At 39.0% G+C, this 27,117-nt stretch overlaps 2 protein-coding genes across 3 annotated transcripts; one reads left to right on the forward strand and one right to left on the reverse strand.

The window, feature by feature from the left end:
* LOC121420999 (ras association domain-containing protein 10-like) lies at positions 1 to 27,034 on the forward strand. 2 transcript variants are annotated; one of them, XM_041615574.1, is made up of 2 exons: positions 1 to 249; positions 25,210 to 27,034. In XM_041615574.1, exon 2 carries the CDS (start codon positions 25,275 to 25,277, stop codon positions 26,916 to 26,918), a length of 1,644 nt encoding a protein of 547 aa, XP_041471508.1. In that variant the 5' UTR covers positions 1 to 249; positions 25,210 to 25,274; the 3' UTR covers positions 26,919 to 27,034. The 2 variants fall into 2 exon arrangements, with proteins under 2 accessions (XP_041471508.1, XP_041471507.1); XM_041615573.1 differs by lacking the exon at positions 1 to 249 and adding an exon at positions 12,913 to 13,230.
* LOC121421001 (calmodulin-alpha-like) lies at positions 18,967 to 24,416 on the reverse strand. Its single transcript, XM_041615575.1, has 6 exons — positions 24,276 to 24,416; positions 23,725 to 23,755; positions 22,694 to 22,837; positions 21,786 to 21,912; positions 21,183 to 21,298; positions 18,967 to 20,546 (listed from the first exon to the last, which is right to left on the reverse strand). The coding sequence occupies exons 1-6, from the start codon at positions 24,399 to 24,401 to the stop codon at positions 20,518 to 20,520; spliced, it is 573 nt and encodes a 190-aa protein (XP_041471509.1). The 5' UTR covers positions 24,402 to 24,416; the 3' UTR covers positions 18,967 to 20,517.
* Positions 27,035 to 27,117: the final 83 nt, after the last annotated feature.

The following is a 27,117-nucleotide window of genomic DNA, read 5'->3' on the forward strand; positions in this document are numbered from 1 at the left end:
GGTTGGCGAATACGCAGTGTCTTTCGAACTCGTCTGAGCCTAATTCTCTTAACTAATTTTGTAGGAAGTCGAATGTTCTGGTGATATGAACAGGTGTCCCCCGATGATAAAAAAAGAACAGTTTTTGAAGAAGACTTTGTTTTTTTTTTCCTCCTTATTCATTATCTCAGCATAACATCTTGTGAAATTGATGGTTGCCGATCACGGGCTTTCGACACGATAATTTTCAAGGAATCCTTTTCAGCAACGGTGAGTTGAACACATTTAAATATCTTCAGCTTTGTTGATGTTGTCTTTAGAATGTTTAAACTTCATTGATTTGCTTATTTAACTGTTTAAACATTATTGTAATATGGAATGAGTAATTACAAGTGAAATTCAATGCAGGGGAGGGGGCCGCAGGACCGGGGAGCTGGGGGTTCACACAATTTTCTCAACTGGCACATAAATGCAAACATAAAGATCTGATAGTGTTTGGGGTTTAAAAAATTGCCGATTCGTCATTTGCCAACTCGTTCACTCATTGCATTGTCTACCTTGAGTTCGTCTAATGCCATTTCGTCCATGAACATTTTGTGTAACATCCATTTAGTCAAATAACAATTTGGTCCAATAATCACTTCGTTTAATCACCAGTTCGTCTATGACCATTTTGTCTCATCACCAGTTTCAATTTCGCCCATCAACACTTAGTCCAATTATGCCAAATGGTATATGGACCAACTGGTTATTGGACGAAAAGGTGAGTAGAACAAATTAGAGTAGTTTGTAATTGGAGGAATTGGCATATTACCCCAGTTGGAAATGAACCGTTTTGTATTGGTCAGCCTGTTTATTCCTCCCTTCACACATAATATCTGTTCAGAATAAGTTCATGTTCACTTTGCGTAATGAGTCGAAATATTGGAGTAACTGACTTATAGAGCGCAAAATTGTTTTTGCAAAAGCGAGAAAAGCGAACGAACGAAAAGACAAATCAGCGTTTTTGAATAGGTGAATAATTTGTTAATAAATATTTACAAATGTTTATTAACAAGATAATTTTTTTTGTTAATTTTGTTTATAATGTACCAACCAGACATGAAAGGATATTCAGTCACAATGATGGTCAAAATGTGTTTTTTCGACACCCCCCTCACCCGACAAAAATAGTAATAATAACTTATAACAAATGAATAAATTAATGGGGGCACACCCCAGGGCATCTTTGCAAATAGGAACAGTCGTAACGAGTTTGGATAATAAATCAGTGATTGATGTTTGTTACTATCTTTAATGTTACAAGGCGCCCTTTAGTAATGATACCCCCACATAGAATTGTTTACATTGCATGAAATAAAACTGAGATATGCATCAGAAATCCATTACTCAATATCGTAAAAAGCTTATCTTCAATTTGAAATTATTTGCTTTCCCATTAGAATTTAACACGTTCGGTTTGGCCCTGTGTGATATTTGATAAACATTTCAATTCGATGGACTCGGCTGGAGGTCTTTTAAAGTCAGGACCTCGCTGATTGATAAATCCCTGAAACTGTTAACATCCATGACAAATATCTATATCAACATTTTCCCGTTGTCATGGTAACCATGTACCTCTCATTCAACGTCTTGGGTGTCATGAAATGTCCCATACCTCAGGCTATGGATAGAAGGCGTAACCCATTATTTGCCCAAGATTACAGCTTGGGGCGTGTGGTGAACTTGAAAATCACACATGCGCCTTGTCGTTTTTTTTCCCTGTTTTTTCAATCTTCTAATATGATCATGATGATGGGGAATCTAATTTAGGCCCAATATGCAACTTTTTTCGAAACTAATATGTAGAGGAAAATCACGTTTAGAAATAATCCTTACGATGGACAAGTTGTTTCAAAGTTTGGATCCTTGTCCTAAAGTTTGAAGAAAACTTTTGGATGGCATAAAATGCACATGAAGCACTTTGTTGTTTCGAATGTAGATGCTATTGAAATAGTAGAATTCAAACAGACCAAAAAAAAAAAACAATGTCCTCTTATTGATTATCATTGCAGCGACGGATAAAGGCCAGGTTCTTTATTAAGACATTGCTGACGTAATATAAAACATTCATTTACTATCTATTTAAAAATAAAATCAGGAAATCTCGGAAAACCTTAACAAGAGTAACGCGGAATGTCAAGATTGCCAGATAATCTAAAGGGTTTTTTTTAACAGAAAATGCGTTTTTATCTCACCTGAATTATCCATTATCTCCTTATAGGCGTCTTGTGTGTGCGCGCCCTTTTCTTTCGAGTTTTCTTCTTGAAAAAACCCTGATTTATAATGGCAAATGGGGCTCATGACATGAACCCACTTGGGGCCATTCGTTTGTCGACATGGCAAAAAAAGGGAGAAACCTGGGGAAAAAGGAGGATTAGTTAGTGTGCAGCCCTTGGTGCACCCCCTCGCTCTATTTCCCTTTATCTCTCACACACAACCCACACCACACCCAGCACACACATATCCATGACGTTATTCACCACACAATATTTTTTTTATTTATTGTTTTTTTTAGTTTGTCCTTTGTTGATTTTTTTAAATATTATTATTAGTACATGTATGTCATTTTTAAATGAATGGCAGGAAGGGTGTATACGCATATGGGACCTATCAATATGAAAGAAAACGGGCAATGGAGGGGGGTGGAGGGGAAGGTTGACTACACTAGCGTACCTACGGGGGGCAGAGGGGGCAGTCTGCCCCCACCCCTGACGAGTCACAACCCATACAAAAGACATATCCATGCCCCTCCCAGCCCCCCAAAGAAGCTTGAAAACCTATTTTCAAATTGTCAATTTTTTTCTGGTACGATTGAAGAGCTTTTTTTTCCTTTTTTTTTTTGCTTGCTAAATTTTTTTCTGGTACGATTGAAGACCTTTTTTTTTTTGCTTGACATTTTTTTCGACCAGTTTTGCCCCCCCCCCCTTGGAAAATCCAAGGTACGCCACTGGTTGAATATCGTAATATTGTCTGAGTGGATTTGTGTCTTTCACCAAATGGCAGTCGTTGTTCTCTTCTTCCAACCCCGTGATGAAATAGTTCTAACGCTCCACCTTATGCTTTCGTGACTTATCGTCGAAATACTACATGCTTGAAATTGAAATGCGAATTGTTTCACTTGCACCCCCTCCTCTTCTTTCTCTCTCTCTCTCTCTCTATCTCTCTTTCTCTAATGTCACGCTACTTCATACGACCCGTTCCATAATCCTACCACCCTCTTTTCACACTCCTGTCAAGTTTGATCAATTTACCCATTAATGTTTTTTCGCGCCATTTTACAATTTATTTGGTCTGATTGATATTCTGAAAACTCGATAGTCTCCGTTGCTCAGTCCTCTAAAACGCAGTGTTATTAATTCATAGTGGCCTATAGCTGGTCGGATCAGGCCTACTCTTAATTGATGGTAATTTAACCATAACCGTAACTTTTAAAGTAATGCAGAGCTAGACTTGTCACGGGACACAGACATGGCGTATAGGGCAAATGCCCCCCCCCCCCCAGAAAACAAAAGAAGAAAAAGAAAAGTCGCGAGCACGTGACAAGATTTTTTAACAGTCCTTGATCCTGTATTCGATCATAAAATCCTTTAAATAGAACCTTCTCTCAGCTAAAGAGGAAAATGAACTTAACACTGAAACATTGGTCAGTCCAGGGTTCCGTAACACGGAGGTTTGCAATCAATTGTTAAATACCAATGACCAATCAAGATCATCGTTACATGCGCGCTCTGTTTAAAATACTAACCAGGAACCACTCAAGATCATCGTTGCATGCGCACTCTGTTTAAGATATTGACCGGGAACTAATCAGTGCGGTTCTTTCATGTTTTCAAATCATCGGAAACCGTTGTGTTACGGAGCACAAGCAACGTAAATTCAACTTTTGTACTTTAAACCATGGACCATGTTTAAACTGTCAAGAAGTCATGATCGGTGATTAATTCTCATGGGATTAGATATCACGTTCTTGATTCAACGACGATTGATACTACCTTTACCTACAGTAGGACCCTTGTTAGTGGAGCGTGATCGGTTGCAACTCTTGGATTACCGTTGCCATGGTAACGAACTTGGCGTCCGACCCATAGAAGATTGAGTATTTACAGAGGGACGGGATAAGTGGTCGTTGACAAATTCTCGATAGCGTTCAATGAGAAATCGGTAAATGTGATCTAACTTTGATCTTATATTCTTTTCTTTGACTGAGGGACCGTTAGCCTGCAATGTAGTGTGTTTTGAATTTGTATATCTAAGACTTGTCTGCTGTACAAACCTTTTACTCGATTTTAGGGTCTGAATGTGCAGCCTACTCATGCCTTGTGAGCTGAAGGCCCTCTGAATTGAAACAGCAAATTTTGTATGTGCTAGTCTTTGCGTGGAGACACACTTGTTGATCAAAGTTTCAATCAGGGTCTGTGCCTGCAGACTAATCTAGGACCTGAATAATGACCCTGGAAATATGGAACTTTGGTTATGCAATTCATTGCAAATTGATGCTGCACTATAACCGACTCGATTGGACCAGGGATACGTTGCATATCCCTGATTGGACAGTCAGATTCTCAGGAGTCGGTTTCACGTCGTCTACAGGCATATGATTGAAACTTTGAAGGTACTCTCAACCGTGGGCGCAGTCAGGATACTTCGATCTACATAACACTTCCCTGCTTCGACAGAGGAACACTTAATCAGTTCGTCGTCATGCATCTCTCCGTTCAACCCAATCATGACCATAGAGCTATCTGTAATAGCTCTATGGTTTAACAATACTTACAACATTTGCTAGCTTTGCTAGCAGCCGATTTAAGAATTCTCAAACCAAGATGGAACATGATTGCCTATGAGTCGGCCTACATGTAGTAGAGCTAAAAAAAACACATTGAAAACAGCCACTATTGACAATGTCTTAAGTACAACGTAAACCACGTTCTTATAACCTCGCTTATCCGAGTAGTTAATAGAGCACATAAAAGTGTATGTTGTGTTTTCAGGTATTGTATCTCAGTTTTTGAAGCATCAAGTAATACTTTTCGGACGCGATTGCGTTTAGAACTTTAGTTTTTTATCACAGACACACGTAAATTCGGGACCTTACAGCTCAGATTTTATATCACCAGATTTATGTTAGCCTATGCCTTTGATATGGATGTTGCTAAAAGCGGTGTTCCCGGGAAAAATCCGGGAAACTTTGCCATTTATAATTGCTCTGGCTCAAAGTACCTTTTATATGATTTAATATTTTCTTCTTCTTTCGTCATTTTTACTACTCCGAGTAGTAATCGAATGATCATAGGGCGAACGCCCCCGCCCTAACCCCTCCTTGAGCGGATGACACCGTTCCTGCCAGTGACTCTTATATCACAGATCTCTATCATCTACAGAGGATCCCAGTGGAATGCACAACATATGTCTTCCATTCTCACCGTGTCAGAAACTGTTTATTTTCTGGAAATCCGCCGTTTTTCAGATATGCTTCCCACATCCTGATAAGCAAAAAAAAGTTCAAGATATGGAAGAAATTCTTGTTACTGTTTAACCACCACTTTCATTTTCTATAGATTTCATATTCTTATCGTAGTAGCATCTCCATGGTATGAGAGGTGATGGGTGTTTTATCATGCAGTCAAACGTTCATCAATCGAACTCGTTTATTGTCGATGGTAGATTAGGGAATATCACGAGATCGTCAAGATTGTATGTAAAGGCCACCCCACATCTTACGACTGTTCGCGATCCGATTTTGGAACAAATCGCATTTTGCTCATTTTCTTAAAATTTAAATTGAACATATTATTTTATTTCAGGTTTAAATTAATTAAAAGAACGCTAATATAACCATTTTGAAAGATTGCAAGCCTTTATTTCGGAGTAAAGGCCAAATTGATTTCGAATCGTACGTAGCCAATCGTACGACTGCTATGACGTCATTACGACTGGATATTAAATTCGCTTTAATTTTAAGAAGGATGATGGCATAGTCACAGATTTGAACCTAGATATTCGTACGATGATTTAGAACATTACACAATAAGATATTCCAAGTCTTAATATTAGCATCCACTTCTACTATATTTCATTCTGAAATCGGGTCGCAGACCAGTTGTAAGGTGTGCGGTTGCATTAACACTCAAGCTGCCATTTAGAAAAGTCACCGTTTATTTTGAAGACAGAATTAACACACCCTTTATTTGATGGAGCAAAACCGTATTGATTTGAGAGCAAAGCAAAAATCGAAAAATCCTATTAATTATTCTGTTTAATGACCGGCACAACTATCAATGGTCACTTTGTCGGAAACAGTGGTTTACGGGTGGGTGCCGCCCATATTCTGCAGTCCATGACCATCCCCATGAATCACCCCATCCTCCCATTTCAATCTGCATCCACATACATGTAGCTCTCTCACTCAATTCCTTGTATCGCGTCATTATCATGCACCCAGTGATCAACGAAAGTGCATTTGGCATAGACTGAAACAAGTGCGGGAAATGATATAAGTGATGATAATTCCTAAAATATCATTTAGTCAACCGTCTTAAAGAAAGCAGTGAATTTAGATTTAGAATGGCTGCAAGACAAGTGGAAATGGTTATCCATTTTGGGAGTAACGTTCTTCTGTTCTTAAAGGGGAAGTTCACCCTGAAGAAAAGTTTGTTGTAAAAATAGCAGAAAAAATAATAAAAAAATATTGGTGAAGGTTTGAAGAAAATCCGTTAAAGATTAAGAAAGTTATTAGAATTCAAAGTTTTGGATTTGTGACGTCATATGCGAGCAGCATTCCTACATAGCGAATGGTAAAAAAACAATGAATTTCAAATTTTGTATGGTTCCTGATGACTTTATTTTGTTTTCTATTTATGATCGGCCAATGATTTGTCTATTGATATACAAAAGGCACAGTAAAAACCGTTTTCAATTTTCTGAGAAAATGACATTTAAAAGATTTTTTACCACTTGCTTTGTAGGAGTGCTGCTCGCATATGACGCCACAAATTCAAAACTATGAATTCTAATAACTTTCTTAATCATTGACGGATTTTCCTCAAACCTTCACCAATATTTTTTATCATTTTTTCTGCTATTTTTACAACAAACTTTTCTTCAGGGTGAACTTCCCCTTTAACGATTTTCTCCCCATCTGTACACCTGCTGTTGGAGTAGAGTATTTTTGACATGTCAATTAGATTGTTGATCATTCATTTTATATTACACTCCATGCATACCGTGTTTTTATTACATTTTTATGTCGAAAGTATTAATATGTTTTGCTAGGTTTTTTCTTCGCATCATGAATGGCATCAGACTTTTGCATTGCTTTGATGCCAATCAATCATTGATTGATCGTTTCAAATTTTTCACTGGTCAAAAGAACGGTTTTCTTTTAGATATATCACTGTTTCATTTCGTTGACTTTATTTGCGTCACCTATCTGACGACTGTTAGAACCTCTGTTGATATTTTCACTTTCCTTTCAGAGAGTTTCACCCCCCCCCCCCTCTCCTCGTAAGCCGACAAAGAATAACAAACGGGTGTGTGTATTCATTTCCTAGACGCTAAAATCGATCAAAATTCTTCGGGGTTGTTCTTGAAACATCATCTTTTATGATAAAGCGATCTATAAGAGCTAATTATAGATGTTGATAAACGGATATTGATTGATGATGAGTAGAAGTCACAGAGCGTTGCGTCAACATAACTCTGCTTTTAAGAACACAGTGTCATCCGGTGTTATCACAGTGTGTCCATATAGTGGGATTGTATGTGCAAATATTATTCATACTGTCAAAATGTTCAAATTCAACAGTGTGAAGATATATTCATGGTACTTTTGGATTCATCTAATAAATAAGGCTCAGTTACAAACTGAAAGGTTTCACTTAAAAATTGTAGGTAGTTCCCACATTAATGACAGGTGCATTGTCAGTTTTGGACTGGGGGCACATGCTACTTACCCACCCCCGCCCATGTCGTTTGGAATTGAGGGTGCTAAAGCACCCTCAATTTTTCTTTTTCCTGGGGTGCTGCGTGTATTCTCCATGGGCAGCAACCCCTAGAATTCTGGTAGGTGTGACAAAATGGAAAAGATAACAAAGTGACCATTTTTTTAAAGAAACTTTTTTTTCTTTTTTTTTTTACTTGTGAAATTCTCGGAACCCAAATGGCCTTCATTTTGTAGTGAAACCCGTTCAAAAAAAATTGTTCCCAGGGCCCTGTCCCGATGCACCCCACTGGATTTATACCTAATCTTGGTCCCTTCGCACCAATCATTCTATTTTAATCTGCATCAGCTTCTACAAAGGCCTCTTATTTATAAACTTGATAACAGAGCAACATTTTACCAACATCGATTTTTTTTTTTGGTGATACAGATGCGTCCAAACGCGCCTGTCAGTTTGGATTGTTTCGGATTTTATTAAAACATGAAAAGATTTACTTAGATGGTTTTCAAGCACGTCTTTTTTAATTTTGTGCCCTCATTCATTCAACCTCTGCCTTTTAAAACCAGCCAATAGCATAATCTTAATTGACAAAATCAGCTATGAGTGAAAGGATTTAGAATATCGGAAGTATCTTTCTTTCTATAAGATCGTGCTCACGCTTCAGCAAAAAGCTATAGTCTAATTAAGCTATTATTCTATCAGTCTTTTACAGATTTATCTAATCCTTTTTTGGCCTTCCATAATGGTTTCCTAATCTCTATTGTAATGCATTTACAGTAAGAGCGTACTGTTTGTCAGGTTATACAACGTCCCATAAAACATTTGTAATTGTGATTTAGTAAGGCATTCATCCTCATATACCCCCCCCCCCCCCCCCAGAAAGGTTAGCTTTTGGCAGTATTGCGCCCATATTTCAAATGTATTTCATTCTCGGGAATATATTACGAACGATTTCTGTCATATGATGGCGGAAAGGCAATAAAGAAAATTCGATGGAGCAAGCTTTTTTTTCCGGGCAAACGTCATGATCATGGCCATGGGTATTAGCTTGCAGCGCAATCAACTATTCCGTAACCAACAAATCTGGGCGAACGTTGCTTCCCACCCCTTCCATATTCTACCTAATGCCTATCATGATACCATTCCAATCTTTTTCTTCAAAAAGGAGTCGGGAAAACGAACTTGCCGGAGGGCAAATGCCCTCTTCCCCCCCCCCCCCCCTCACCTGGCGCCGCCCCTGCCTTTTCAATAAAAGAAAAATAATAGAGAAGGTGACTCTGATAAATGACTTTATTTTTCTGACTTTAATAATGGAGAATGCATCTAATTGTATCTAGTAGACACTCTTATAACGTTCAGCAACATACTGTTTACACAACAATTGGTTTAAACTTTATTCAGTTATGGGTAATTTTAAACCAATAACATAAATAATGTGTGCTTTGGGTGAAAATTACACAGTATTGGTTGAAAACTACACAGAGGTGGATAAAATAAAAATTAACCAATTGTCATGTTGTTTGGACAGTATGTTGCCCAACATTTTAAGAGTATAATCCCGCTTAATAGGGGACATTATTCAATTAAGATCCATTCAAAGATGATGTCTGAAGGGACAAACGTTAGTAAGATTTTTTATTCTTCTTACTCTCAGGGGATACGCTGATGCAAAAAAAAGGAAATACGATATCAAATATTGTAGTAAACTGGTAAACTCGTTAATACTCTGCTCATTTACTTAGCCAGTAAATTTGAGTATCTTTTGATTACACCTATTCATGATAATATATATTGTTCAAACATTTAATCTTTAAAACGTCGCAAGTCTATAAGATTTTACAAAGCTCTCAACTAGCCGCTGAGTTAATGAAAGATGACCTTAAAGAGAAATGCCAGTAGTTGCAGTAAACACTGATTTCATGAGAAAGTCTGTAAAACCAGGCTTAATTGTCAGTATATCATCGAGGATCTAGATCTGGTACAGTTACATAAACTGAACTTTGTGAAATCTTGAAATCTACGCTGAAAATGTTCACACTGAAGATCACCAACACAGATAGGCACACGTGGGACAGTGTATTATTATTGTTGGAATAAAGACCCGACGAGAGTGACCGAATCCGCGCTTATTTTGCTTATTTCTCAGCAATTACACAATTTCTTCCAGTATCCTTTTGGCACATACTTTTTCTTCATACAAACAGACACTTGGGTGGTCATTATATTAGATTCTGTAAAAAGTCATTTTGAGATCGTTACCAAAACTGGAATTTATCTAGTTGCTCTGTTAAAAAATTGCTTTCTCCTCGTGTAGAATATGATAGTGTGTGATTATAAAGCAGAGCAGAATTTAATAAAGTGGATGAATTGGTAATAGAAGTGAGCCCTTCTACCCTGTCTATTGACACGCCTGTGTAATATCGGCTCAACATTTTGTTGTGGGGGGGGGGGGTTACTTTGGATGAGCAAAAATGCGAGGGCAAAACTGTTCTTATCAGTCAATAATTTCATTACAACCGTTGTCATGGTCAGTCTGTGGACTCAAAGGGGAAGTTCACCCTGAAGAAAACTTTGTTGTAAAAATAGCAGAAAAATTAGTAAGACATATTGGTGAAGGTTTGAGGAAAAGTAAGAAAGTTATTAGAGTTCTAAATTTTGGATCTGTGACGTCCGACGAGCAGCTGCCCCATGTGTTATGTAATATAAAATACATGAATCAAATTTTGTATGGTTCCTGATTACTTAATTTTGTTTTCTATTCATGATCGGGTGTGAAATGATATGTCTATTGATATACAAAGGTTACAGTGAAACACATTTTCTATTTTCTGAGAAAATGACATTTCTTTGATTTTTTACCATTCGCTATGTATGAATGCTCGCATATGACGTCACAAATCAAATAATTGAAATTCTAATAACTTTTTAATTATTTGATGAATTTTTCTCAAACCGTCGGCAATATTTTTTATTAACTTTTCTGCTATTTTTACAATAAACTTTTTCTCAGGGTGAACTTCCTCTTTAACGTTTTCTATAGCGTTTAATTAACAATTATACTTGAGACCTTGTTTTACATCCGATGCTAAATTCTGGTTCCTTGTGAACATGGTAAATGTGAAGTCAGGTGGTGCTGGACTTGTTCTTCAGCTTTCAGAAGAAAATGAGCTTTATCACAGGAGTGTTTCATGATAAGCACATTGTCTTGTTTATATTTTCACCAACTAATTTGTTCTGAGCCAATCAGATGCGGCGATTTCAGTAGCTTATGATTTGCCATTGAAAATCGTTGTTTCGTGAAACGTTCTCCAGGGGCTTCCATCCATGTGGATTAAGTTCTAGAGTATGCAGGTAATGGCTTTCTCTTAACCTAATAGGAAACCTCAAGGGCATACTGCGTGCCTCTATTGTTAGACACCCTTGAGATAATCTAGAGACAATGACACTCGTATACCTGGATGATTCTAATGGTCATGACGGTTGGATGGGCATTATCTCTGTATTTGAGTCTTGACATCCGAAGGCTCATTCGTGAAGTATTTGCCGAGCAATCAAGCCATTACATTCAAGTAGTACAGTTCCTCTGGCTTTCAGGAGAAAAGGAGCTTTGAGAAAGACTTTTGTCAATTAGCTCATACACATGATACAAGGTTCTAGCTCACTGTCACATGAAGAGGCGGGGGAGGGGGGGGGGGGGGTCGGATAAATCATTTTAGATACTGTCCACAATTCAAAGTGTGTTATGTAACATAACAGTTTTACAAGTTTCTCTGCTTTTTGCAAGACAAAGGGGGTTGCTGATTGCGAGGGTGTTATTGGAAAATTATTGTTTAACGAGTAGAATTCAAATTAATGAGCAACGAAAACAAGTTCGATACCTTTTTTCCCGTTTTTCATTGATTAGATAACAAAATAGATCATAGTATTTTCATGATTATACAGAGTAACGTCTGTAAGCTAATGATGGATACTTGTGTTTTCACTGACTGGGGTTGAATATACTTGGTCTGGATTACATTACCGTAGTCACATTGAGACAAAATTAATTTACGACGTCCATAACTCTTAAGTAGTATCCGACGATCACGGGTATATTGCCATCCCCTTCAAAATGTCATCTGGTTAATTGAAATTACAGAGTAGGTCTATAGATTTAAAGAATCACCCAAATAAGACTTGTGTGAATGATCTCGAATAGCTGAAAGAAGGGTGTTCTCAAACGATTTTAGTGCACCATACGCAAATCACTGTATTTCAATTGCTTAATTTAACACCCCACCCCTTAACATGCCATCAGAGTATGAATATATCACGAATCATAAATCGATAACAGATATGGATGACTGATCTCGAATATCAGAATGAACGGTTGGTCTAACCCATTTTAGAGCACTGTGATCAAATCATTATTTTGATTATGTTCCAATTACTTAATTTAACGCCGAATCATTACAGCCTGTCCCGTGTCCCTTTTATTCAATTTCGTGGGAGATGGAGGTAGACAATAGGTGATTTACCCCCTGTGCTATCGGGTTTGGCCTACCTGGTATCGCCTTTTCTTTTGCCGAGATTATCTAAACAGAGAAACTAGTTCTCGCGAATTTCGCGTAAGACTTTCAAAAGCTTTCCTGCTAGCGAGTGGCATAACTTTAGAGCTAGCCTTTTGAAAGTTCGCACTTGCCGAATAGACGTTCATCGATTACGAGATTTGCTGTCTATTGTTCGCAAAGCCAGTCAAACAGTCACAATGAGGCTTACATAGCTTTTGACAGGTGACACTCCATAGGCTTAATCACCCAGTCGCACCGCTTTGAGTTGCCACACACCCGCCGTGGACTGTTGTATGGTTTCCCACACAAAGGGCCTGGGGGAACTCTAGCGAGTTAAATCCATCGTCTGCAATCGACACGGTTGTCGCGTAGTGACATAGCATGTATAGACGAGTATTGTGCGAATCATCGCAGAAGTGGAATTCACTTTGTCGAGATCCGCACACTTCGGTTTCAGGCTCTCGCAACTTCGCTGACTGACTTCAATTTCTGTTCTACAACAAATAGTACATTCTCTCTTGGCAGATTGTGCACTTTTGGATTTATTTTACAGGAATATATAACGTCGCATATGAAGAAAAAAGTCTTTAATTTCATTTGAATGATCCGACACACACCTGCCTTTTGATTTAATTCAAACTCCAAAAGCGACCTGATTGATGAAGGATGTTGCAATAGTCAGGAGATATTGGTAATTTCAAGAGGAGAGAAGTTCATGAGTGAGTATTGTTCTAGGAATTATTCGTAGTTTATGTCACTATTCGGAATAAAAACATCCCTCTCATTTTCTCTCCATCCCATCTCCTCTCCATTTTCATTTTTCTCCCGGCCTCGATCCCCAAACTCATCTTCCACCTCACAACCGCCCCTGCATCTTTTTTATGTTCCTCACGTTCGTTCCCCAACGTACTCTTTAACGCAATCATGTTTCCATCATCACCATGCGTGCACGTGATGCTCGGTAAAGTCTACCAGTGTTGATTTTGCCTTTCTTGTCGACTTCTTTTTACCTTTCCTGAAATGTTTGGTATGACTTGCTTGGCCAGTGGTTTCTGAGTTCAACCTCATCGTAACGGTAACAAAGACGTTTGGATATTCAGGGGACAAATACTCGTCGAATTGAAGTTTAACCTCGGTTATCTCTCTCATAGGTGATCCCTCCACTGTTTTGGAAATTCCCAGGAACAAATGTAACCATTCACAGTCCGGAACGTTAGAGATTCAACATCAGGTTGCAGTGGTGGTCATGAATTTTATGTAGAAAAAAAAAGATTTGAGCAGACTATTATTCACTACGGAAGGGAGACCTGGTTGATGGATTATTAAACAAGGCAGCAGAGACATCGTGTGAATCAAAGCATGAGTAAGGAGTCATTTCACATCCTTACATAGTAGAGACAAAGATTATTTTTTTCATGTGTGTGCTTTTCTTTTACATTAATTCACCTTTTTTTATTCATTGATATTTTCAATTATTTGCATTGTTTTGGTAGAAACACCTTTGCTCATTATTTTATTTTTGTTAGTAATGGGGTAAAACCATGTACCTCTCTAGTCAATGAGTATGCGAACCATCCATTTCGTGTGGTTAGAGATGATTGCTGTAATGCGAGGATGATTTCAAACGTTATCTGTCACGCTCAGTCGGTAGAGCAGGGGTTTCGGATTTCGGTGACCCGGGTTCGATTCCCAAGTGGTGCGCTAGTGCCCTTTGGAAAGGCATTTATCCTCTTTACCAGGTCCCTCGGAAAGGACCTTAAGCCGTTGGTTCCCTGGTTGCTCGATCACAGGCATTCATGCTTTTTTTAGCAGTCAGGTAAAAAAAACATCTTGGTATAAAGACTTTACAAAATGTACTACAAGTTGTGAGGTAATGTCTGTCAAGTGGCAACCCCTAAGTTCAGGAGGCACCCGGATGTGGGGTCATTGGATGATATATCCAGTAAGTTCTTGCGTCACCAGATTCCCACATTCGTCTCATTCATGCCCATGGTGCATGTGGAGAATGTGCACATACGTTGAATCTCAGATTCCCTGAATAGGATGGTCGTTTTGAAAAGGGAACCTTCTCTAACAGTGAACAACAGTTCACTGCCATACCCAAATGCGGACCCATCAAAACGACTATGGTGTGTAGTAGGTCCATGGTATTACCGATGACACCGCCGATGACATACCTTCGGGTCGGTTTGGTGATGGCTTCGTGTGACTGTCGCACAAGGCTTGTATGTCATGTATGTGAAGGAATCAGATACATTGGAGATTAGCAGTGGTACTTAAAAAGAATAACTCTTGCTATATACATGCATTGTTGGTATCCGCGTGTGCAAGTTTAGGTGAACGATATTATCAACTTGTTAAAAAATTAATTGTATCAGCTTGTGGCGCCAGCACAAATTGATTTTGAAAAGTGACTAATCTTGCATTCATTGTCTTTAAGTGATTTATGTTCACGTCATACCTTCGCGAAGGCCACGTTGTATCTCATTCATTATATCAATCTTACTAATCAATATTCTCTTGTTTAACTTCTTTACGTCGTCCTTGAATGTATAGGCCTGAATCCCGTGCGCATCAGAACTCCGTCCCGGGTAACACCGAACATGATGCAGATATAGAGGAATAATTCGGTCAACAATATTAATGAGATGGGATGCCTCAAAGGGAGAGTTTGATAAATAGCCGTAAAACATGAGAGATAAATACAAGAAACTAATCAGCACACATTTTGTACGATATTTCCATATTCTGTCATGGATATATCATGTGAATAGTGACAATCAGTCAAATGCTAAAGGAAATTCGATGGACACTATGTTGTGATTATTTATAGCGCAACATACTGTCTATCTAATTCCCTCTAGTTAAAAGGGTAATGAACATCGTGGAATATTAGTTTGATTTATAGGTGTACAGTATAAAGTAAGCCTATACTCCCTAATATAAATAAATTCAAATTCAATTTATAACATAACTAGGCCAACATGTTTTTCTGGCCAGGGTGGTATGTCGGCGAACTTGCAGTAATATCATAACACAATGTTTGTAATATGGAGAGGAAGTCCTTCAACGAGTGTTGATAGGGCACTCACTTGGTGAATCTGTCACCAGAATGCCATGTTGTATCGTGACCATGATATTCATCATGATATGCCACAGTCACATCGGCGAGTCTGACCCCAGACCCACCAAAGCTAGTGCGTTATTTCCCCTGTTATGGACCTACTACATTTACACCACATGGCCCTGGGAAGCGGGGAGCTTCGTGTATTATTTTCCATAGGCAGCACCCTCATTTATGGAGAAATGTAACACATATGACCTGCATTTCTTTTGTTTCGCTTGTCAAATTGGTATCAGCACGCCCAGTCAAAAAATCCTTCCCAAGTCCCAACATAGAGCTATTTTACAGCGTTCCTTGCTTTACCCATGGATCCATGCTTTACCCATCTTTTTGTTTATCTTTTTTCTAATCGGTCGGTTTTGGAGTCATTGAAGAGTCTTCACTATACGACGCACGACGTACATGTATTTAGGGAAAAAAGACAAATGTAAACCGATTGTCACTGATTCAAATCAGCAGTTTCGTCCTCGAGACCTCGACTCTCGACAAACTACATACTTGCATTTTTTCGTCATCCTTGAATCTTGGGACGAATCTGCTCTCCTGGTTCACCAATTTTCGACAAAGACCTGCCCGCTGTTCTTTGTAATTTGACGGGCATTTCTTGAGCCCGTCGTGCGTCAAGGAGGGAAAACTCCCTAGTTACGTTGGTGTGACAGTTGCAGTACAAACACCATCGTGATTATGAAGTTCATCATGATCATATCCAAGCCTCGTGACACTTCAGGTTGACGCAGTCCGGAAATTCAGGACTCGGTGCAAAGTGGTGATTTTTTCTGTACCTCCTTGATAGCATTCGGTTAAGGGGATTACCCGTTTTTGTTTTAGATCAACCCAATGATGACGTCGGCGACGAACACTCATTGTTGAGAACTTTAGTGAGTTCACCTTGAAAATGTCCAATGTCATGCTTTCAAGGTGTACAATCTGAAAGACTCGTGGAATGTTTCATCCGACAAAGTATGTTATATTCGACAATAACATGGTAAAAGCCTGAGAAAACTTGTCAGAGCTAACAACAAATTTAATGTTCATGAAAATTTGGTGAAACACCCACCTGTTTGGTGAGAAAAGCCTTTCGATTACGAGAAGTATGGCTATAACTAGAGGGCGCCAGATATCATTTTCTTCTGCTACTGTTGCTCCTGCAACTATTTCGAAGATGCACACTATAGACTACACGTTTCGATTTGTAATGTTTTATCTTGACTTGAAGACCACACTTTGACGCGAGGGAGTTATGCATAAGATGTCTGTATTATCATTTTAAGTGAGTTTGTCGATTATAATTTCATGCGATTTCTAGTTGAATTTGTAGTGCTGCCATTAGGAATTGATTATATAGGCCTACACGATCGTTCTCTTGAGGAAGAAGCTTGATACGCCCTGCCTTCCGTAATTGTCTATGAAGCGTGCTTATTTACACAAACTATTGTCACGATTGTGAAAATGGGATTATGTGCATATTGTGACATGGGAAGGACGCCATTTAATGGGACTTTATGAAAATCGATTTCAATGTTTGACAGGAGTTTACATAATACATGATGATGGCGACGCCGTGCACTTCTTCATTGTTTACCCTGTTAAACGCGTCTTACTATCCTACAGTATAGTCATTGTCTACCCGCCGGTTCTGATAAATTTCACGTTGTTAAGAGGAAGAGTGTATTTATATATCAATTTTAAACATGACTGAAATATCGTTCTGTAGAGTTTGAAGCTTCTTGGTAGTTCTCTTGTTCTTGGAATAAACTTGTCCTATTCCAAGAATTAGTTAAGATAATAATGATAATAATAATAATAATTGGCATTTATATAGCGCCATCTATCGAGAAATATTCTATTCCGAGGCGCGTTGTTATTATTATTATTACCCCGGCTTTAGCTCGAGGTGCCTTTCAGCGCTCATGCATTCAAGGAATTAATCCTGCCGGGTACCCATTCACCTCACATGGGTCGATTGCAGCACAACGCGGATAAATTTCTTGCTGAAGGAAATTACGTCATGGCTGGGATTCGAACCCACGACCCTCTGTTTCAAAGTCAGAAGACTTATCCACTGGACCACAACGCTCCACAAGATACACATGCTTGCATGTACAAATTTGAATTTACCCATTTAAAAACACACCTTTTGAAGGTTAGTGCTTTCACTGTATTCTTTAATGGTAATCCTCATCCTTGATTGTGGAATCAGAAGTAAAAAGAAAATGTAGGAAACAAGTTGACAACGGTTTACATGGATTTATCTATGTTGAATGCGACAACGATATGGGTTGCAGATCCCATGAGGAAGTATAACTTTACCGTGTGTGCCTTTGCCTAAAAGTAACATACTGTGAAAACTCAGTTTTATAGCTTGCAAGTGGTTACAATGAAGAGGTTCTTGTGAATGCTGTTCAATCAGGATAATTTTAAAGTATATCAACTACTAATTCTCTTGATTTATAAAACACTGTATGTGGAAAACCATGTCCAGAACATTTGTTGATGTGTTTTTTTCTAGATTTTCGGAAAAAAGTGGTTCCTACTCATGGCTCCGTTCTGCATGAAAAATGGAATGGTGTTATTCTTCATTTATTAGATAACCTATCGTCATCATGGTCATCGTCTCAACATGTAGGCCTACCTGCTTGTTCATGGTTGCACAAAATATCAATAACTCTCTTTAAACTGCAATTTCCTAGATCACAATGGCTATCCCTGACTTCTGTCGAGGCGTGACATGTCTGACATTCTTGCGGTTTCCTCAAGGTATAGATCCGTATCGACCGTTACAAAGTCAACAAAGTCGTAAGCCGCCTTGCGACTCACTCGCGTGACTTTAATTATTAGTCAACCACAACGAAATTTTTGAAATCCATCCCGATAATATTGTCCAAACCATTCACCCGAGGAAGGCGGGTGAATATGTAGCATAAAGACCCTAGCGGAGACTTGTATGCACACTGTCCATCTAAAAGGACAAGTCCACCCCAGCAAAAATTGTGTTTGAATAAAAAGAGAAAAATGAAACAAGCATTACGCTAAAGATATCAGCAAAATCAAAATGTAAAATAAGAAAATTACGACATTTTAAAGTTTTGAATATTTTCACTTAATAATTATATTCACAAGTCAAATGAAGTATATAGCGGCAGCGATTGCACGAATGGCCTGCACGTCTATAGCCTCTTTGAGGCGTTCAAGTGCAGTATTTACAAGACATCCAGGTCGGTATGCAAACGAGGGGCTGATGACATCCACTCACTATTTCTTTTTTTTTCATTTCAACTATGAAATATTCTAATTTTCTTCTCGTCGTGTGAAACAAGTTTTATTCCTCCCTGAACATGTGCAATTATCGTTTTAACATTTTTGGTTCTAACATAATAGGGCCCTTATTTACGAATCTCCTTGGGAAACGCATTTCTATATCAAGAATGTAACATTGAAGGACTTGCTTTAAAAATCAAAAGTAAAAGCGCGATTACAAGACAAACGAAATACATCGAAATGTATTCTAATATGCAAGAACCGAAGAAAGAAAATTACCGTAATTTACCATTCCAATAATTTACAATTCATATCAGTACTAGAGATATCATAAAAAATATTGGATAGAAATTTGACATTTATCATGTCAATATGACCACATTCATGCGATTAGAATCAGGAGTAGCACATCCATGTTTGAATGATCTATTTGCATCATTGCATTAGCCAAAGCCCTTCCTCTCACGTGTTATCCTCTTTCATTTATAATGTCCTCAAGGATTGTGTTCTGGGGGTTTCTGTTTGTTCAGTAGCTAGATGTTACATTGTTTCGCCCATGCTTAAGTGACTTGTGGAAGTAAAACGAAAAGTAGGGTAAAAGTGTCCTTGTGATTTTCTGCAGCGGCATCCTTGTAAAGATAAACTATTGATTTCTATAGCTTCCTAGGTATTGGAAACACGCCCTCAGTCATGCCAGTCCCACATTAATGATTTTCGCGTTGGCTCCACGACCGATCCTCAAACAAACCATTCCCTATATGTGCTATGTCAACCAGGTACTTAATGTGGTGAGAAATTTGATGGCATCCTGTTTATCGATACCTTGGGGTTGCACCCGAGCGCTAAATTCGTGTTTGAAACTGCTTAGCGATCCATGAATCGAACAAGCCTTTGCGATGGGAGACCTCATTTTAGGGAATGTGTTTTATTTCGGTCAAATACACCTTAATATTGCCCCACCTTTCATTGCTCTTGTAATCATAAGTCAGATTTCCATTGTCATATTTCCATTGCAAACAAATTTGACAGCTGTGTTAACAAAAGCATAATCATGGGATTCTAGAGGCACTTCATTGTCTGGGAACTTGGTAAAAAGGGCCTCCTATTCAGCATTCAACCAACCCAGTATAAAACCCAATAAAAAACATTTGAATATTACATATTATTCCAAGTCTAAGGCCGTCTCCATCATGTTTGGATACTTTGGCCTGTTTTGGATCGTGGTTCCCAAAGTTCTATTCCTTGCCGGGATTGAATACGTCGATATAACACTGCCCAATCACGTTTAAGAGTGTATCAAGTTATAAGACAGTATGCCTACATGCATCATCACTGCTTGGCCGATTTATTTATGTAGAAGTTTTTATGTTCACTTGAAGAAATAAATTGATGCGAACCGGGTTATCAGAAAATCAAAATGCATAGATTAGAACCGAGAAAGTAGTTCTCTACACCTGCGATTAGTTTATTGACCAGGTTTGGTATCACTTCGATTAAAGGACTGTCCATCTCCACATGTAAATGCAGTCAGTAAGAAATGTTCGCATCCAGTTGAACATTCTTAGATCATCATTAACGAGGGGCTTCCATCAAATGTTATGAATGTGTAACCGTGTGTACCTCCTCACATTTCTGCTATGGTCTTTGCAAAATCTGATGATGAAAAAAAAAAGAAATAAACAGTCATGACGGTGATACACAATTATGAGATCAATTAAGGCAATTATTATTCTTTACTCTTGTTCTACTTGTGAGTGTAATTGCATTAGTTCCCAGTATCTTTTTTTAATATTTGAAGGTTATATAAGCCGAGTTTTACACTCTGTATGGTGAATACCCTTCCCTCCCAGCTCCTCCCAGCTTACGTTCCGAGTTCTTGCTTACTCTATACAAGACTACTTGTCTTGTTCATTCCCGAAATTTCGTTACCAACAGTGAGTCAACAGTACCGGGGCTAGCCGATGTATTTGAGATTCCAACTTTTGCACAGCATTTGACATCACACCTAAAGGTGGCGCTATTCAATTAGCTTAATCTTTGTAACTTAATTATGTAAACTCGTCCTTTTCACCATCAGAAATGACTAGATAGATCATTACACGTTGATAGGAATAATACAATTATGCACATAGGCTTTCGCTTCCTAACGGGTAACAACACACGACCCTCTGATCATTACAAGGTGAGAGTCGGGACCGCTACACCAAGACGAGTCGTGACGCTCTCACATTCACTGTTAATCATGTTAATTAAACTATAGATATCGAAATACCTCAATAAATGTCTTACCTTCGTAGTTGACCTGTCCTTGGCCGTGAGCGTCAGCCTCCTCGATCATCTCATCGAGTTCTTCTTCAGTCAGGGTATCAGCTACCGTCGTCATCACGTGACGGAAATCTGTAACACTTGCATGATGCACAGACAGATTGAGAACTATGTTAATGAAGATTCTCAGGTTCTACTTTTAAATACTGTATTAGATTGTAAATTGTAGGATAAGTTTACATGATTTAGCGCGATCAACGGTTGTTTTGGATCACTTTATTGAACGAAATGCAATAAAGGAAACGTGTGAAATTATTAAACAGTACAGATATATTTTATATATTTCATAAAGCATAACAAAAGAGAGCACGGGACACGGTCGCCTAACTGACACAGGCGGGGCTTATTAAACATAATGTAACAGTAACATAAAATAACGAAATGACATATCTCTTTGGTCAAATCTTTCAAATGCTTCAATCTTAACATTGGTAGTAGACCAAGGTGATTTAGCACATGCGGTAAACATGGTTAACATGGTATGAGACGATTTGGGAAGTTCGCCATCTGCCTGTAGACACGGAGAATCATAGGTTGGAAGTGTCACAGATGAGACATTGACCTTACCTTATAAATCCATCACCGTCTTTGTCAAATTCTCTGAAAGCCTCTTTGATTTCTTGTTCCGTGTGTACATCGGTGATAGGTCGGGCCATCAGGGAAAGAAAGTCGGCAAAATCGATCTCACCGTTTCCTTGATTGAAAAAAGTGAAAATTGGATTGCAAATTGTTATTATCATGACAAGATTGCTTGTTTGAACTCTTTGCTATATGAAAGCGATGAAAATGGTGTTGCAATAAAATTTTGAACGGAGGAATCACATCAGCCTCTTGGTATTTTCAGATTTTCCCCTTTATTTTACATATTTCACATTATCTCCTCCTGACCTTGACATATATGATGTGGGTTATATTTTCACATGACATATGTTGTGCTCAGAAGGCAAGATGCAATTTTAAAGATAATGAGGAATATCTGAAAATTTGTGTACAAAACAAATGGAGAGTTGTCCACAAAATCAGCCATTTTGAAGCACGATTGCCAATTTGAGGATACCCATAGAAAGTACAACAAGAGTTTTCAAACTCCAATAACTTGCTTATTTCATAACCATGATAACCGATTTTGATGAAGCTTTTTTTTTAATTGTTCCTCTCATTTTACTCTTTCCAATAAGATTACATATCCACTTGGATAGTCTCAGTAGTAGGATATATAATGGTATTCAACAGGGGAACGTTTCATGAAATGGTTTGTCGGGCGTTTTATTCCACAGTTTGTTAAACAGTTCTTCTCTGCCAATCAAAGTGAATGAAAGAAAAATAAAAATATTAGAGGCTTACTGTTTCTGACTCATGTTGGTAACTATTTTGTGAAACCACAATTTAAATATTGTATAGAGTTTGACGGGATTTTTAAAAATAAGTATTCTAAACATGGTATATGTGTTTACGATAGAAATATTATGGGATACCATCAACGTCGATCTCGTTGACCATTTCTCTCAGCTCCCCCTCATTCGGGAATTCCCCAAATGACGTCATCACGTCTCCCAGTTCCTTGGTTGTGATGATACCGTCGCCGTTCTTGTCAAATATGGCGAATGCCTCTCTGTACTCTGTTGATAGAGAAAAATATTCTATATCATGATTATAGAAGGTCGTACGTGATTCAATAGTCTCTAACCCTGGCAAGACTAACCAGTTAGTGATCAAGCTCAGTGCTTGTATTGGTGTTGAAACCTAGTAAGAGAAAGACTGCTGCAGAGCTCCAACATGTACAGTTATGCTAAGAAGTTAATAGTGAACCTCATTACAAAATGCACTCCTTCGGGCTAATTGTTAAATGTGAGCGACGCTACTGTCCTTCGGGCCTGGAGAAACTAACGTTATTAAGGGTATTCCCCTACAGAAATTTAAGCGTGCCGCTTGCTAGTAACTAGCATGCGACTAGCAGGGCGCTCGCTTAATAAGCGAGTGCATGCTAGCCATGCTAGCGAACAGTCCCTGCTCGTTAAAAGATCGTTTAAATATTAATCTGCACGCATATTACACGCTTATTAAGCTAGCCGCATGCTAGTTACTAGCATGCCGCAAGCTAGTCGCACGCTTGCCGCAAGATTGAAAATTTCTGTAGGGGTTATCTTATCACCTGACTTTACAATTCTCTATAAAGCATGGCAGAACTTGAACTCTTAAATATATGCTCATTTTCTGGTGGGTTTCACTAACTTGAGCATCACTGTATATACGTAAAATAATGGTAGTTCGCGGAATATTTTTCTGTTAGGGGAAGGGAAATTTGAAGAAAAAAGAGTTAATGTAAGAGGCCTGCGTCACCCCCTCCTCCAGTTCTCCACCATCGACTGCCTTTGCCCACTACTACCTTCCCGATAGAAATGTCATAATTATTCAACTGCAACATAATTGTGTTCATTAGCTTACAAGGTTCTTGAAAGATAAACGGCATCACACGAAATGGAAAAAAGGAGAATCGGATTCCTACCTTCAATCTGCTCCTTCGTCAATTGATCCACCTGTTTACGAGAAATATTATACGTTCAGTTTTAAGTTTCGTTTCTAAATTCTGTCACGCAGACAATGTCAAGTATAATTCCAGATTAACACCGACATATCTTTTATTGAATTAAGTCAGTAGACTCTTATATTGTACTTGCTCGGTGGTTTATATTTCAAGTGATGTTACACTTTTGAAACATGATGAAAATTGCGTTATTGTTCAGAATCAGTAAATTACCACATCCGTCTTTATTTTGATCTTAGAAAATATTTCGAATCGGTTTGAATGAAATGAAATGCATTCAATTGTAACAAATTATTGCAATCGGTTGCAAACTTGGTGTGGATTCAAAGATATCGATAAGTAAAATTATTGCACCAGCCAATGCTAGAAATACACTTTCGTGTCAGTTTAATAGAGGCGAATAAGCTAAAATGACCTGCACCAGGAAATTAATTTGTGATTGATAGCAATTTTGACTTGGGGACAATTGATCATAATTTACTTTCAATACAAACTTATAAACATTAACTTACCATGTTACCCCCACAACAATCGCATGAGATATGACCAATCGTCAAATGCTGTGATGCGTATTGGTGAATTGAAGGGCTATAACTGGTGCTGAACGTGGAGTAAACCATTTTAGAGGTTTCCGGCATTTACCTACTTTTTGTCGGAAGTATAGCTCAAAGAAAAGGTCATTATTTGTTGATATGGGCCCGGTTACACAGTGGTTAGCGATTAATCGCTAATTGTGGAGCGTTGTGGCCCAGTGGATAAGTCTTCTGACTTTGAAACGGAGGGTCGTGGGTTCGAATCCCAGCCATGGCGTAATTTCCTTCAGCAAGAAATTTATCCACACTGTGCTGCACTCGACCCAGGTGAGGTGAATGGGTACCCGGCAGGATTAATTCCTTGAATGCATGAGCGCTGAGAGGCAGCTCGAGCTAAAGCCGGGGTAATAATAATAACAACGCGCCTCGGAACAGAATATTTCTAGATAGATGGCGCTATATAAATGCCTATTATTATTATTATTATTATTAATTGCAACGTATTATCATATTTGTCTACTCATTTTGCTCAGTAGACTGACGAGGAACAAATCATAACTGTTCTTTCAATTTAGCGATTAATCGCTAACCTTTGTGTGACGAAGACCTTGGATCTTTTCGACCTTTCTTTTTTTTTCATTGGATGTTATACTTAATAAATCAATGGGATGCTATACATCTCAGACAGATTTGGAATTTTGATTTGTCTGTGAAATAGGCAGCCTGGCTTCAAGACCGAGGCAACTCGAAGCTAACCTTGACACCGACCTAGCTGACTCTCATCGCAATGATACCAGCCTGTGTTGTTTCTTTTGTTTATCTTCGCCTGATTTGACATTGTCATTGATAAAAATTAGAATCCAAATCATGTTTCTTATCATTTCCCCTTTCTTTCTTTATTTTTATCACGTAGATATCCCCATGCTGTTGGTCAGAAGAGAGACGCCCTCTCTAGAGCGCTAACGTCCAACCTTCAAGATGAACGAGTTGCCGGTGTGGGTGGGTGGCAAGGAGAAGATCGTCGGAGGCCTCAACCGTCACACCAGATGTGAAGATGTCATCGCAATTCTCCTCCAAGACCGTTACAAACTTTCAAAGTGCGAACTGTCTCCTGCGAATCTTGAGTGTTACGCCCTCTTCGAGAAATGGCGGGGATGTGAGCGTCAGCTGAGCCCACGGACGCGGATGTATAAGCTATGGAAGGCATGGGGAGCTGAGCGTGACAACGTCAAATTCACGCTGAGGAAGAGCGTTGCTATTTCTAAACGTCGTAACAGCTTAGACAGTGAAGTTGACGGTGAAAGCGGTGGGATTAAGCTCAGAGAAAAGACCAAACAGGTGAAGAGCCAGGGACAGTACAACCTTAAAGAAGGGATTGTAGCCTTTGACTTGAAGAAAAAGACTAGCAGTGGTGACGGTCGGGTTAATCGTGAAAGTAAGAAAAAGGAAAAACGAAGACGAAGTTGGGCGGATGAGAGTGACGTTGGTTTCTCTGACGTCCGCATTTTGTGCCCGCCGCCGTTAGATTGTGATTCTAGCGCTTCGACATCCAGTTCAAGTGGTAAGGTCACAGCAGAGGGTCCAACAACACTCGCAGAGGAAGTCGAAGGGAAGGTGAAACTCCCGTTAAACGAACAAGACTCTGAGGCCCTCATCCAGAGGATCTTAAAGCAGAGTCACCAGTTGCACAATCTCCTAGAAACAATATCATCTGTCGACAACGATATTGATATGTATGAAACAAGGCTGCACAATTTAAGAATGCAGGCTGACGGCAGGAATTATGTTCAAGAAGCTTATCTATCAGGTTCGGGTAATGATGGTGAGGCGGCTGAAGGCAATAGTGCGGGTCACTTTGCCAAATCCTTTGGACATTTGAGCTTGGGAGATCAGAGTCCTGATCCAAACACGCGGATTCCTTCAGCTCCTCATGAAGCAGCCATTCGTGATCTGGAGGAGTACACGGCACTCTGCGACAGACTCTTCCACGCAGATGAACAACTAAGACAAACTCAGGATGTCGTTTCTGATCTGGCCCAGGAAATATTTCAGGAAACTTCTGAGCAACAGGCTGACCCTACTGATATGAGTGAAATAAAACCCAACACGAGACCAAGACGGTATGAAAAGAAACGAGGTGTTTGTAGTACAAAGTTAACGCACAACCGAGCAGCGAAGGATATAGGCGTTGCAAGAACGCAGTTAGAACGAACCACACAAGCATCCGCAGCAAAATGCAGTGAGATTGACACACTGCAAGATGAGCTCCACGAGACTGAGAAAGTTTATAACGATAAATGTGATCGATTAAACAAACTGACCAATGAATTAGCACAACTGGAGAAGGATGTCCATGAAAGGTCGACTGAGGATGACGAAATCCGCGCATGCGTGGATCAGAATCATTCAACCCCGGTGAACATGCGCAGTAAGAACAGCTCAATGGAATCGAGCCTCGATCAGGGTATTGACCATGACTTCTCACCGATCGATATGACCAATAGGAAATCGCCATCGAGGTCATGTGACACGGACTCTAGCTCAGACACCGGACTGAGCTCACTTCACAGTCAAGACGATTCAGAACAAATGGTGTACAATATTGCAGAGACTTTAGTGTAATTTAGCATAGTGAGCATTATCAGTATATCTGTCAGTTCCCTTGCAAATTAAGGTGCTACCCTCATTTTCGGCAAAATTCGTATTATTGACAGGTAGTGTAGCATATGTCGGTGGAAGAACAGAGCTGCAAAGTGCCACGAAGAAGACTCACTGGGAAAAGAAAATGTTTGTAGCATGGGTGAAGAACAAATATATATTG

This window comes from Lytechinus variegatus, chromosome 9 (assembly GCF_018143015.1).
Source record: "Lytechinus variegatus isolate NC3 chromosome 9, Lvar_3.0, whole genome shotgun sequence".
NCBI lineage: Eukaryota > Metazoa > Echinodermata > Echinoidea > Temnopleuroida > Toxopneustidae > Lytechinus > Lytechinus variegatus.